At 38.1% G+C, this 13,134-nt stretch overlaps 1 protein-coding gene across 2 annotated transcripts in view; it reads right to left on the bottom strand.

The window, feature by feature from the left end:
• The window catches only part of mdga1 (MAM domain containing glycosylphosphatidylinositol anchor 1), a 186,610-nt gene that overhangs the window by 69,995 nt on the left and 103,481 nt on the right, over positions 1 to 13,134 (bottom strand). For both annotated transcript variants that reach the window (XM_005733341.1, XM_005733342.1), the window contains exons 5-6: positions 5,858 to 6,054; positions 3,525 to 3,657 (exon numbers count right to left, since the gene is read on the bottom strand). In XM_005733341.1, coding sequence (XP_005733398.1) covers positions 3,525 to 3,657; positions 5,858 to 6,054 — 330 coding nt within the window. The remainder of the gene's footprint in view (positions 1 to 3,524; positions 3,658 to 5,857; positions 6,055 to 13,134) is intronic.

Raw genomic sequence — 13,134 nt, 5'->3', positions numbered from 1 at the left:
AGCACCGGCACCGTTTCAAAAGTACCGGTTTGGTACTGGTATCGGATAAAACCTAAACGATACCCATCCCTAATCTTAAGTGTGTTTATGTGAGTATTTCAAAATGGTGCAGAAGTCTAAGGTATATAAACTTGTTAATGCAGTTAATCTGGAGTTGTTTTAGGAAATGCAATTCTCTCTATTCTTTATTTAAACAGTTTATCTCATTAGATATCTGTGCTCTGTTAGGGCAGGTTAGGAAGTGAAGAAAAGTGCACACTCAGACATAATCACACTTCATCCCTCTCCCCTTAACCACATTTCTTTCCTCTTTCTTTTGTAACCACAGACATGTGCACACAAAGAAACACATACACACACTAAGCGGTGTGTGCTTTCGATCAGTCTGTGAGGCTGTGAGGTCCAGACAGATTGGCTGCTTTGGCAAGCTTCTGAGCCCTGATGCCAGGGCCAGGCAGGCGTTTATTGCTGTGTTTGCTGTGTGTGTCTTTGTGTGTGTGTTGAGTGCGCTGTGGGAATACAATTGATCTTAGCCACAGGAGCCCAAGAGGGGAACAGAAGAAGGCTGGGGCAATGGTCGTGAAGAACCCCTATCTCACACAGCGGGAGCATGAAGACCTGTTTGTTTTCCTTCCCTACTTGTTGATTTTAACACTGGTAAATTGTTCGTGTTTGGTTGCCATGTCCTTTTGGTCATTGTCTATTAAAAGTGTGTTTTCTATATTCTTAAAAGAAAACATTGTGTTATAAGTGTTGTCTGCTCTAATTAATTGGGTGTCTCTGAGCAGCTGTAGCTCAGAGACCTAATACTGAATTATTAGTATTAATTATTAACTATTCGTTTTTCTGAAATATTTCAGTAAGCTGTGTCCATCTGTTTTATTTTTAATTCAGTTAGTTTTTTGGTTGTTTCGTCCTCGTGTCTCTTTTTCTTTCCTTTTTTTTTAACAACAGAGGTGCCAAATTCTGTTTATTTTCTTCCTAACTTTGTCACAGTTTCTTCTCTTTGACTTCTTGTATCTTTCCCACCTTTAGCACACTTTAGAAGACTCCTGGGGAACTTTTATCTCAAAAGAGGCCTTATTTTTCACTGGATAACATCTTCAGTTCAAAACCTGTAAATATATTTTAAAAGTGTCACAAAACCTTGTGCTCATCATAAAAAAATATACTCTATAGTGTTGCTGATATATACTGTATACTGTTATTGCCAGTGAAAAGTAGCACAGTCTCACAGGAAAGTGTGAAATAGCTGATCTATTGTAGAAATTTATAATTTTTAATAATAAAGGCTGTAAACTTGCAAGATGCCTATTTCTGGGGGGCAAATAACAGTGGTGGGAACATAGCAAAATGGAAAATGAAGTTAATGTGATCTACACTGGGAAAGGTAATTATGTCCTTTTGCATATTTTACATATTTTTCATTTGTCTGCACGGCTTCCTTCCAAGTACTCTGTTTTCCTTCCACAGTCCAAAGACATGCAGTGGCCATAAGTGAGAACGTGAGTGTGAATGGTTGTATACCTCTGTGTTAGCCCTGTGACAGACTGGTCACCAGTACAGGGGGTATCTCACCTATTGCCCTATGAGTAAGTAGAAGCAGAAGATGGAAGTAAGTAGAGGTGGATGGATGGATGGATTTCAAAGTGCAGGACAACTTTTCACCAGGACTCAAATTAAAAAGTGTCCTAATGTTGTGCTGCAATACTGTAGTGTTTAATAGCTATATATATTCATACATTACACTTATACTTGTAAAAATTTGCACTACAAATTAAACAATTTTTACAATCACTGTATGTGCTTTTTGAGAAAAAACACTGCATTCCAGTCTTTGGTTGCATATATGACCCTCTGATGTGTTTACTAGCAGTATGACATACTTGACATACTGCAGTACTAAACAGTATGTCGAGGGAATATTGATCTTTTGGAGTTTTAAACTCCTGTTTAGCTTTTAAGGCTCCATGTTTATTCAACAGCCTGCTTTCAACTAAAATTGCAATTCACTAATTAAAATGAATTAAATAAAATTAGCGTAAACTTATGAGAGTAAATGCTCAGTGAGAGAAAGACAGAACCTTGTAGAGTTTTAAAACACTCATGTTTTATTAAATCTCACAAGGACCCTCTTGTCAAATAAATTAAATCTAATTACTGAAAGGAAATAAATATAACTGAATAATGGCCTTCAAAAAAAAAGAATTCAAACACTTAATTGTCAAGCAATCTAGGCTAGCCGACATTTAGAAAGTTAAGTTAGAAGAGGAGGAAGAGGAGAAAATAAACACAATAGGAAAAAAATCATTTAAAAATACAGCTCAGACAGGCATGGCCCTCTCCCTTGTGGAATACCATACTGACAGTAACAAACCTGACAGGGTTGTCAATGGCAACAATGTTGTTGTAAGTAACAGAGTTGCCGGGCGATGGCGTGGAGATGGACAGAGTGGTGCAAAGTGAATTGGAGATAACAGGGAGTGTGACAACTGAATTACAGCTGACGGCCCTGAGATGAGCTCTCAGCAACCGTACAACAAGACAGATAGACAATATCCTACACTGGGAGGCAGGCAGGAAGATAGAACGAGACCGTATTTCAGTGGAAAGTCAAAAGCAAGAGGGGGAAAAAAACTCACTATGAGAAAAGAAGACAGAGGGAGAGATCATACAGGAAGTGAGAAAACACGAGGAAGAAGAAAGGAATCCTATTTCCTGAACAAGTAAAGATAGGAGACACTTTAACAATGAGAGAAAGACAGAACTAGAGATTCCTGCACAATCACAGAGCAAACATGATCAGAATAGTCAGATAAGATGGAATTATTAGAGGATTTCTGTACATCGACAGAAATAAAACATCTTGGCTTTGTAAAGTTGTAAACAGTTGTGGTCAGAAATGTATATACATTCATCATGGACATAATTATCTTGGTAATTCTGGGTTTTTTGATAAATAATTTCTTTAAACAGTCCTTTTTCCAAGGTGGAATGACTGTACCACATACATCTTTACTGAATGTGAAGAACAAGAATTATGTGCACAAGTCTGAAATTATTTGAGATTTTCTCTAATCCACACAGGGTCACACAAGTATACATATAGGCTCAAATGTATAAATGCACTCACTTAAATCTCTTAATAAGCTGTGCTAATGGTTCTACACTTTCTTTTGACTTGACTAGTCCATGGCTTTTTCATTTCTCATGATCATGATTGATCAAAACAGTCAGGCTTTTTTTCCCAACTAAATTCCCAACACAAAAATGTACTTATTGGATTTGCCACTACATAGGAAATACAAAATACTGGAAATAAATACAGTTCTCATGTTTTTTGTTTTGTTCTTCTTAAAGCCCAAACACATATTTTGGGTTTAAACTGTAAAAGTTTATTGGTCATTTTCTTTTACCCCGTCCCAAAATTGTGGTTTTTCACAATTCCCGGGTGTTCTAGGAATGTATCACCCGCAAATTCTGTGAACTGTAATGATAATGAAACACAAATTAAAAAAACTTACTTGTAGCATTTGTCAGCCTGAAGGTGACGGACTTGTCTTTGATGTTACACACATTGCGGACTGACACCTGACAGGTATAATCAGCAAAGTCCTTGGGTCTGAGATTCTTCAGCTTCAGCACCTTGGTCTCACCCTGAATATGAGAAACAGGACATCATACAACATCATGTTGGATTATTGTGCTGTAAAAAGAATCATCTGAGAATTAATCACATTAACATTAATATAAACATAATAAACAAAAATCATATTTTCATCGTAATCCATAAACCTGAAAACCCAGAGCGTTTATTTCAGTCTCTTTTAAACTGGGCTGTAATCTTGTGCAAAAGTCTTTAATATGCTGAACCGGGTTAAATACAAACTGAGAGAAGCTCAAATATTAACATAGATACATGCACACACGCATCCTGCCCTTGTATATTGCACGCTCTAGTTATCAAGTGAAGCATTTCAAATATTCATTCATTGTCATTTGATTGGTAAATTCCAAATATCTTTCACATGCAACCATCGGGAAAATGAAACTGATCTGGTTCAAAAATAAAAACTAAATCTGTTCATCTTCTCTCTATTTCTGAAAGCATGCTACTTGCAATCTCAGCAGTGTGCTCGCTTCTTCTCATGTAGATGTACAGACACTGACTTGGACACACAAAAGCAGTCACACATCTCTTAACATCACTGATGATTTTCAGATCAAGGCTTTGAGTCTGATACAGTAGGCAGTGTCTTAGGCAGCCCTGAGAAGAGCTTTGCTGGCTGGTTAATTGAACTCCAGGGGCTCTGCTTTGTTGCTGACTGGTGCTTTGATAAGTGAAGAAAATGGGAACAGTTGTACTAACTGAACAATTGTGTGCTCAGCCTGGGGATGAAGCTTGGGGACTGTTTATTTGGCAGTTTTTTTCAGCTGGATATTGCTGGGTAAATGAACAAGTAACTGACTGTTCAACTTGATGGCCAGTTCATTTTAACCTAATTAAAAGCGTGCTTGTCTTAACGTTGATAGAAAGGAAGAAAAACAATCTCATAATGCTACTATAAACAACAATGTAAAAATGTAATACATAATTATTCATGTGTTTGCTAAGGCATTCCAGTGTACCTACCATGTTCTAGGCTTCCTGACATAGTATATTTCTAGAGTTTCTGGGATTTGTTTGCATAGAGTGATTAATGAAAATTTTTGTCATTAAAAAGGGCCACGTTATTAAAGTTAATTGAACCTATTATGCCTGGCCCATGGTAATTTTTTGTTGTTTTACTTGGATTTAGTAGCTTATAGTATTTTCACAGTAATTACTTCAGTAATGTTTATGCAAAATAGGTCTATCCGACTACCACAGAGAAACCACAGCAACACATAGTGCAGCTGATAATGTGTATTATCAACTGCAACTGTCTAGTTTAATCAAGTCAATATTAGTTGCATGAAATAGTGAAAGAGATTAATAAGAGATATATTGTTTTGAAAGTTTGAAACTAAATCTGCTTCAAATTATGAAGTTATGTTTCAGTTATGAATGAATGTCTCACATAAAACATTGAATATGGAGGATGCATATTTCCTAAAAGTAAGTTAGACCTTCAATGGGTGAAGAGTCCAGTATTAGCATCCACAACATATTATGTATTTAAATATATGTATTAAAATGTCTTTTTGTGATATAACCTGTAACTGCACAAAATAATATGACATAAAATTGTAGTTAGCCTTAGTTGTAATCTATGTAGAGGTAATACAGAGCATTAAAGGGCTTTTCCCACTTTGGAGTGTCACACTGACTTAAAAAGTAAGCGTAGTGTCACACACTGAATAATGTAATCAAAACAATGTTGCAGGTTACGATGAAATTATTGCTATCATAAAAATAAATCCATCTAAATGACATATCTTGCTAACTGTCTGATACATACAGCTCCACAGGTCACTGATAATACACATGGAATCAAATCATGTTAAAAATAGCCATACAGATTGATTGCAAGTCCTTTAACGCCAAGTAAAACATGCACAGTTTCAGCAAATCCAAAGCTTATCAGTCTTGCCGTGGAGAATTATTGGATAATTGCTCTTCAGGGGAGAGGTTTAAGAAAGAAACAGTTCAATTCCTATGACAACCTTACATCAACGCTAATTCCACAACACTGTCTAAGTAAACATTGAATGTGAGACATATTCAATTAATAATCACGAGAGAATGAAATACGTTCAGCTGGGTGAGGCTTTGCCTTGATGGCAGAAAAGAACAGGGTTGAAATGGGAAGGTAAGGGCAGAAAGCAGGGAGCGACTCCACACCTGGCAGAGCGTTTGTGAGCTGTACATGTGTACCTGAGTGTAAAGAGGCTCATAAATGTCCACTCCATTGTCTTTGCTCTGCTCGATGAGCATATCCCCACGTTTCCAGATGAAGCGTGCGGGAGGGTTGGAGTTGACGGTGCAGCGCAGGAATACTGTCTTCTCTTGGTAGTAACTGCCGCGCACGTCGCTGATGGTCTGGTGTACTGTCAGAACGGGTATATCAAGATCTGCAAAATAGACGGTGAAGAAAACAATAAAACTATGAAGACTTTGATAATGCTGCAGGGAGAAAATTGCACAATTAAGCTCCTACTCCATCACACAGGGAAATAAATAACCACAAAATACTGTTTTATAAAATCACAATCTCTTCACAGCCTTTGCAGTTAAAAAGGCTTTTCATGGCTTTGAGGCTTTTTTTTTCAGGGGAAAACACTGGCAATAATTTGTAGCAGGGATGAGATCTGATATATGGAATAATACTTGTAAATAAAGCAAACAGTTCTAGTTTGTTGCCCACCCACACTGACCAAAGCTGTCCAAACAGTCACCTATTTATTTTACTTTCTAAGGAGCACAAATGTCCAAAGATTTCTGTGTTTACCATTTCCATCTCTTGCTGTGACTCTCGCACACTGTGCCTTCATATTTCTTTTCTGTCATTTTTTTAATCCCCCTTTCCCCCCCACTTGCTTCATTTTTCCTGGGCATTTCCTTCATGGAAGTGTCGTCTCCCTTTTCCTCCAGTGGATAGGATTTCAGCTGCTGTCACGAGCACAGAGGCTGCTCTCCCCTGGTTTCTGCCATCTCTACAAAACTCACTGCCACTTTCACTCCACATCACCATCCCTTCCTTTCTATCCTCTCCTCCTCGCTCTCTGCTTCTATCTCTTACAGGGCAGAGTGGTGTGTGTGTGTGCATGTGTGTGCGTGCGTGTGTAATTCTGATTCTTTGCAGCCTAATTGGACTGTTGCAGCCTTCAAACATTATAGAAACAATTTCTGCCAACACCAAAGGTTCCTCTCTTTGCTCCCCACTCCATTTTACTTCTCCCCTTCCTGCTCACCACCTTTTTCTTTCTCTTTGCACCTCCTGCCCTTCACCTCCTGTCTATTGTGTCAACTCATCTCACCTACAGCACACTTAAGTTGCAAGCTATGGAAAAATGTGAGCTGCGAATGTAACGACTATGTTGCTTGACATCACTGGATGTGAACACAGCAGGGCTCATGCGATGCTGTAAGGAGGGAAGCATTTGTATTTTTGGCTGGAGACATTTGAGAGAAACAATGTGTAGCTAAGCATGGTTGATTTGTGAGTTTGTTGTTGAAAAGGGCACCGTTGTCACATGAGGGCTGTGCTTCACACACACAGCCATATGCACATGCATGCACTCACACACATCTAGAACTATATCAAAGTGTGCACTGCCTGAACATAGCATCAGAGCACTTTTGTAGTTTGAAGGTTAGAGCTCAGAGGCAGACTGAGACATAAACTCACAGAGGCAACTTAAGCGCATTGAAGTGGCTACAAATAAAGCAGACATTGCATGAGAAACAACTCCTTTTTAAAATAAAAGGGTCACGGGAATGTTTACTAAATCATAGGACCTTGCTTTACAGTGTGCAGTAACCTTTTTGAATACCTTGGGAAATAAAAGTGAGTCAGGATCTGTACAACACTTAAACCGCATGCGAACAGTTGTGACTACAGTTGTTTTATCAAATCATCTTCAAAATAATTTAACAAACACAAACACAAACACAAAAAAAATGTAGTCGCTTGAGTATTCCACTGGAAACGTGCAACTTAATTAAATAAATTCTTATCAAAACAATGTCTTGAAACACTGAATGAAGAAAATATTATGCTTCTATGCTATAAAATTATTTCCCAAGTTATCTCCATTCGTCCATCATTTCCCTAACCATTTATCCAAATTAATGTGTTTGGAGAAGGGGTTGAGTACTAGCCATAATAGATACACTCTCATAGCCAGAACCTATGGTCAATCTGGAATCACCAATTACCTGCCAGTTGAGTCTTGTGGGAGGGCCACTTGACAATTCATGCATGCAAATCTTTTTTCTGGATTATATCTTTACTGCAGTGGATCTACAAAGTATGCACTGGCTGTAATATAGTCCTGCTTTGTTGTACATTTTTATGACATGATTGTATTGCACATTTTATTATCTACACTTTTTTTCATCCAACTTTTACACAATCTGAGCTGACTAAGCTGCTTACTTTAATACAGTACACTTGTTTTGTACAGCATTTGTTTGTTTTAGTTGGGGTTTTTTAGTGAAGTAGTTCTAAGCTTTGTGAAGTGCTCACCTGATTCTATGGTTTTCCACTCTTAATGGATATTGTGATTTATGAAGCCACAGCTTGAGACAAAATAAGGCCCAGCAAGAAACTATACAATGAGTTGTACCAGTATTTCTAGAAGCCTCTGCCAGGAAAAGGCCTTCAAACCTGAGAAGCTATCAATGATATCTGCCTCCTGGTTCTGTCATGTGCGCATGTGTGTGTGAAAGAGATTTGGAAACGGAGCTAGCACCTTTGTATACTTGAATTTGTGAATAGGTGCATGTGAATGTGTGCATTTATCTGTCCAGGACTGGCAAAGGATTTCTGTATATTTTTCACAGATCATTTGCAGCGCAAGGGGAACCCTAGCTGACTAATGCCCCAGTAGTATGTGGTGTGTGCTTGTGTGTCTGCCAGAGAGTCAGTGCAATGTGTGATTTGTTGGCATTCTGCATATTTCCCGTTTGAATGAGAAGGTGGAAAGCCTGCCACAAAGAGAAGATTATACAAAGAGAGTATAAACAAATGTAAATAGTCGATGTGGTGGTCCACACTGTGTGGTCATGCATTCTGATTTTATATTACACATATTGCCCAAGAGATACTTTTTTTCCATGGGTTAATATATTCTGGCATGGCCTTACATTATGTTTGCGTCGTGAAAATATGGATAATTCAAACTATCATCAACATAACCTGACGTAAGAAATGGTGCAAGAACTCAAAACTAATATTAAAAGAAGCATTTCTTGAACAAAAAGTGTTCATTTTGTTTATATTTGGAAACAATGACAATGCTTCTTTGATTTTTTTTCTGAAAAACAGATGCGCTGTTAAAGCTTTTGCAATGCAAAACCAGAGGGGAACTCTAACTTTGCTCAGTATGGGCCTTTAAGTAAATAGAGACAGGGTGAAACTGCAAGTGCACAGAAATACAATATGAAACTTTAATGAAGTTTCTGATTTCCCCAAAGTCCTGCCTTTGCACACAGTTTAGATCAATTGCACTGTGTGGCTTTTGTTAGCCACAGCTTTTAATGCACATCTCTGCTCTGGGGGTCTGGCATTGTTTTCTGCTTAGACACCACACAGTGGTGCTGACTCAAAGACACCTTTAGCTCTCTCTTAGAGTGGCCCTTAGCTTGGATAGATGCCTGCGAATAGAGATTTTTTTTCCCCAAAAACACTATGTGAGATTGCATTTTATAATTACAGTGCTGAAAAACAAATGTGGAGTAATGGAGTCCACATTAGCTGCCTTTAACTATAGTTTCTTTCATAAATCTAGACAGCCGTAACAGGTACCAGCTAAAAGCTATGATATCTAGGAAAGATCACACTTTCCTTGTTCCATTTCATCATCTGTCTTGTTAAGTCTTTAATTTTTTTTTTTAATCTAAGGGGCGGTCGTGGCTCAGGAGTTGGCAGTTCATCTTGTAACGACAGACAGTCTCGGTCGTTGTGTCCTTGGGCAAGACACTTCACCCGTTGCCTACTGGTGGTGGTCAGAGGGCCCGGTGGCACCAGTGTCCAGCAGCCTCGCCTATGTCTGTGTGCCCCAGGGCGGCTGTAGCTACCTACAGCTGCCCTGGACTGAGTGTGTAAAGCGCTTTGGGGTCCTTAGGGACCAGTAAAGCGCTATACAAATACAGGCCATTTACCATTTAAGGTAGCAAGGTGGTGTGGTGGTTACCATTGTTGCCTCACAGCAAGAAGGTCCTGAGTTTGACACAGTTTGTATGTTGTTTCCAGGTACTCTGGCTTTCTCCCACAACTCAGTCATGCAATTGGTGTTAGGTTAACTGGTGATTTTAAATTCCCCATAGATGCTTGTAAGTATGAATGGTTGTCTGTCTCTCTGTGTTAGCCCTGTGTAAGACTGGTGACCTGTTCAAGGTGTACCCCGCCTCTCAAGCTACAGTAGCTGGGATAGACTGCAGCCCCCCTGCAACCCTGTTAAGGATAAACAGAAGAAAATGAATAGATTTTTGTCGAGTAACACAGCACATAATTCATGTATAAATTTTAGTTACACATGAATTCTGAAAATAAGAAAAAAGTCAGACCTTTATGACATAGTCTTAATCTCACTTACAAGTTAATTGAGAAAGGGTTATTCAGCAATGTTTTAAAACTTCAGATCAAGCAATCAGATTCAGTTATTCCAGCTGAAATTTCTTTATTATTGAGAAATAAGAAACTGCTGTTTTTTGTTCTGAAGTCTCAACCCGAAATTTTATCTAATATTATTAAAGAGATATACCCAATTTAAACCCACTAAGATAGTGATACTGAAAGTATCACTGAAAGTCCTGTGCTAGGTACTTACTCCAGCAGGAGGATGCTCTGGACTCCAAATCCTCTTAGATTTCCAATAACATGTCCTGTACTCTACTGAAAGTATACTGAAAGTATCACTGAAAGACATGTAATTTTAAAAATGTCCTTTTAAGCTTACTGTTAAGGTTACCATGAATTATATCTATAAAGTCTGATTTACACATCTATTCCAGTCTCATTTGCAAGGATCTAAACTACTGGCAAATAACACTTAATAAATGCATTTAAGCTGCTAACACAGTTAACAAAGACATAACAAGAGGAAAATGTAAATTTACAGCATCACAGACATGTGCAGCATGCATCTTTCATAGATTAAAAATGTGGTTGCATGCCATCATTTCACTAAAATAACCAGAGTAACCATTAAAATGAAGGAAGCAGAGATTTACTAATCCATCCTGGCGGTCAGAGTTGACAGAGTGTGTTTTTGTAACAAGCTGACCTCTGCTAGGTACTTACTCCTGCAGGAGGATGCTCTGGACTCCAAATCCTCTTTGATTTCCAATAACATGTCCTGTACTCTAATAGCTCTCTAGGAGTAGATGGCCATTAGAGAAGATGACAGGCTCAATTGAATGTGAGTGTACAATAGTGTACAATAGAGTCTGTGTGTGTGAGTGGTTGGGTAAGTAGTGGATTTAGTACCCCCTAATACATGTAACAATTTTTCCCCCAAAAAAGTTTGAACACATTGTTAAAAATGGAATTAAACAGAATATAAATTTTTTAAAACCCATATTTATTATTAAATTATTGCATTTCATAGTTGCCAGAAGTATGCACTGTATTTGAATAATGATATGAACTTGTAACATTTTACTACAGCTCAACCTTACTAAAGGTCAAGTTTCATTTACGATATTTTATATAAAAATAGGATGTTTGGTCATTTAAAATTTTGAGTTTCTATTTTAAAAGCTTGTTTCAGTCCACAGCAATACATTAAGTCATCATCAAACCAGGTAAGGGATTAAAAAATAATAATACTTGAGCTGTTTTTTTGGCAAGCTCACATTTGCATACATCTGTAGGTATTTACAAGGTCTGAAAACACACTCTTTTATACCATTGACCACACACAAACACTAATGGAAGCTCATAGCAGCACACACATCAGGAAAAGTCTGCGCATACAGAGAGGCACAAACAGAGGCAGACTTGCCGTTTGATCCAGCTTCACATCTCGTCAATTATTCAGCATTCTGCTCATAGACATTGCCTTAAAGATGGCATAAAACATGCACGAGGCCCACATTTGGAAATAACGAGAGCATTGCCTGTATTTAAAATGCAATGTTTGGAAGTAAAGGTTGATTTATTCTGATTTTCCGTACTAAATTTGTTTAGTTTAGTTTTTAGTGTAACAATATAAATCACTTTTTTTCTTTTAACACACAAATTATGCCTTCATGCATGCTCAATCATCCAGATAAGGATATCCCAAAAAGTTGATTCTGTTCATCTGGAAGTATGAACATCCTACGTATCCAGAAAGATAAAAAGCATTGGCAGTCAAGTAATGAGAGTAAACTAATTTAAACACACAGACCATTTAGTTAGGCGCTTGCTTTACACATGCACAAAGAACACATCATGTCAATACACAATACATGTCAGCGTAAAACTACTGTTAAACCACGATTACAATAAATGCAAAAAAAAAGATTGCAACCTCTGCAGCAACTTGTGTACATGTTCTGCTGTTAGGTTTAATAGCAAGGCACAGGAGTGTGGTTAGGAAGAACAACACTATGAGTCTTCTCCCAAACTACCACTCTTGAATTTGCTGAAAATGGTGCATTTTCGTTGAGGCAGCGCGTTATGTGCGAGCCTTAATTATGCTTTTGTCAGCAAAGAGCCTGGGAAAATGTATTAAACATTCATGATGGTGTGACTCTATTCTTTTAGGCCATAAAAAGACTAATTTGGGCACGGTTATTTACCGTGAGTGCGACAGTGTAACTGCACAGCGGTAGTGACAGCAAAGAGGGTGTTAAAGGATGCAAAAGCACAGTTCATTCACTTAGCCTCTGGGTTAAAATAACACACAATCTCTCACACGCAGGAACACAAGAAAAGTTGCATAGGCTCACACAATGTTATGCAATAGTATGTACACACACACACACACACACACACACACACACAGAGTGATACGTCTACATACAAGTACGCAATAACCAACCCCAATACACACAATTTCCTCAGGGTCACAATAACACATGAATCTTAGAAGAAAGTCCTTCTATGTCCCCCGTAAATGGCTTCTGAAGATATCTATGGGGAGCAGGATGGATAAAGGATGCCCTTTGTACTCCTCCTGTGTTCCTTTGAATGCTCATGGTGTATCAGCCGCATCCATCCATCTTGCAAGTATATATACTTAGACAATTTCCTCTCAACCATGCAGACACATCCATAGCATATTGTTGGGGATGGCCAGATGGCAGATGCTTTTTGCATATTTAATTAGCTTTGTTGCGTGTATAGAACAGTGGACCATGGCAATAATATGTATAGAGAAAATATATAGAGATACACCTTGTAATATAGGCGGCTGCTGGTCTTAAAGTTATTAAAGTGCTTGTGCTTTATTGTGTTGTGTCTCAAGGTGAACACTGGACTCAGGGGCAATATGCACAAT

This window comes from Pundamilia nyererei, unplaced genomic scaffold, assembly GCF_000239375.1.
Source record: "Pundamilia nyererei isolate P.nyererei 1_Seehausen unplaced genomic scaffold, PunNye1.0 scaffold00051, whole genome shotgun sequence".
Classification (NCBI taxonomy): Eukaryota; Metazoa; Chordata; class Actinopteri; order Cichliformes; family Cichlidae; genus Pundamilia; species Pundamilia nyererei.
Note: the sequence above shows the minus strand (reverse complement) of the source record. Positions and strands in the feature narration are given on the sequence as shown.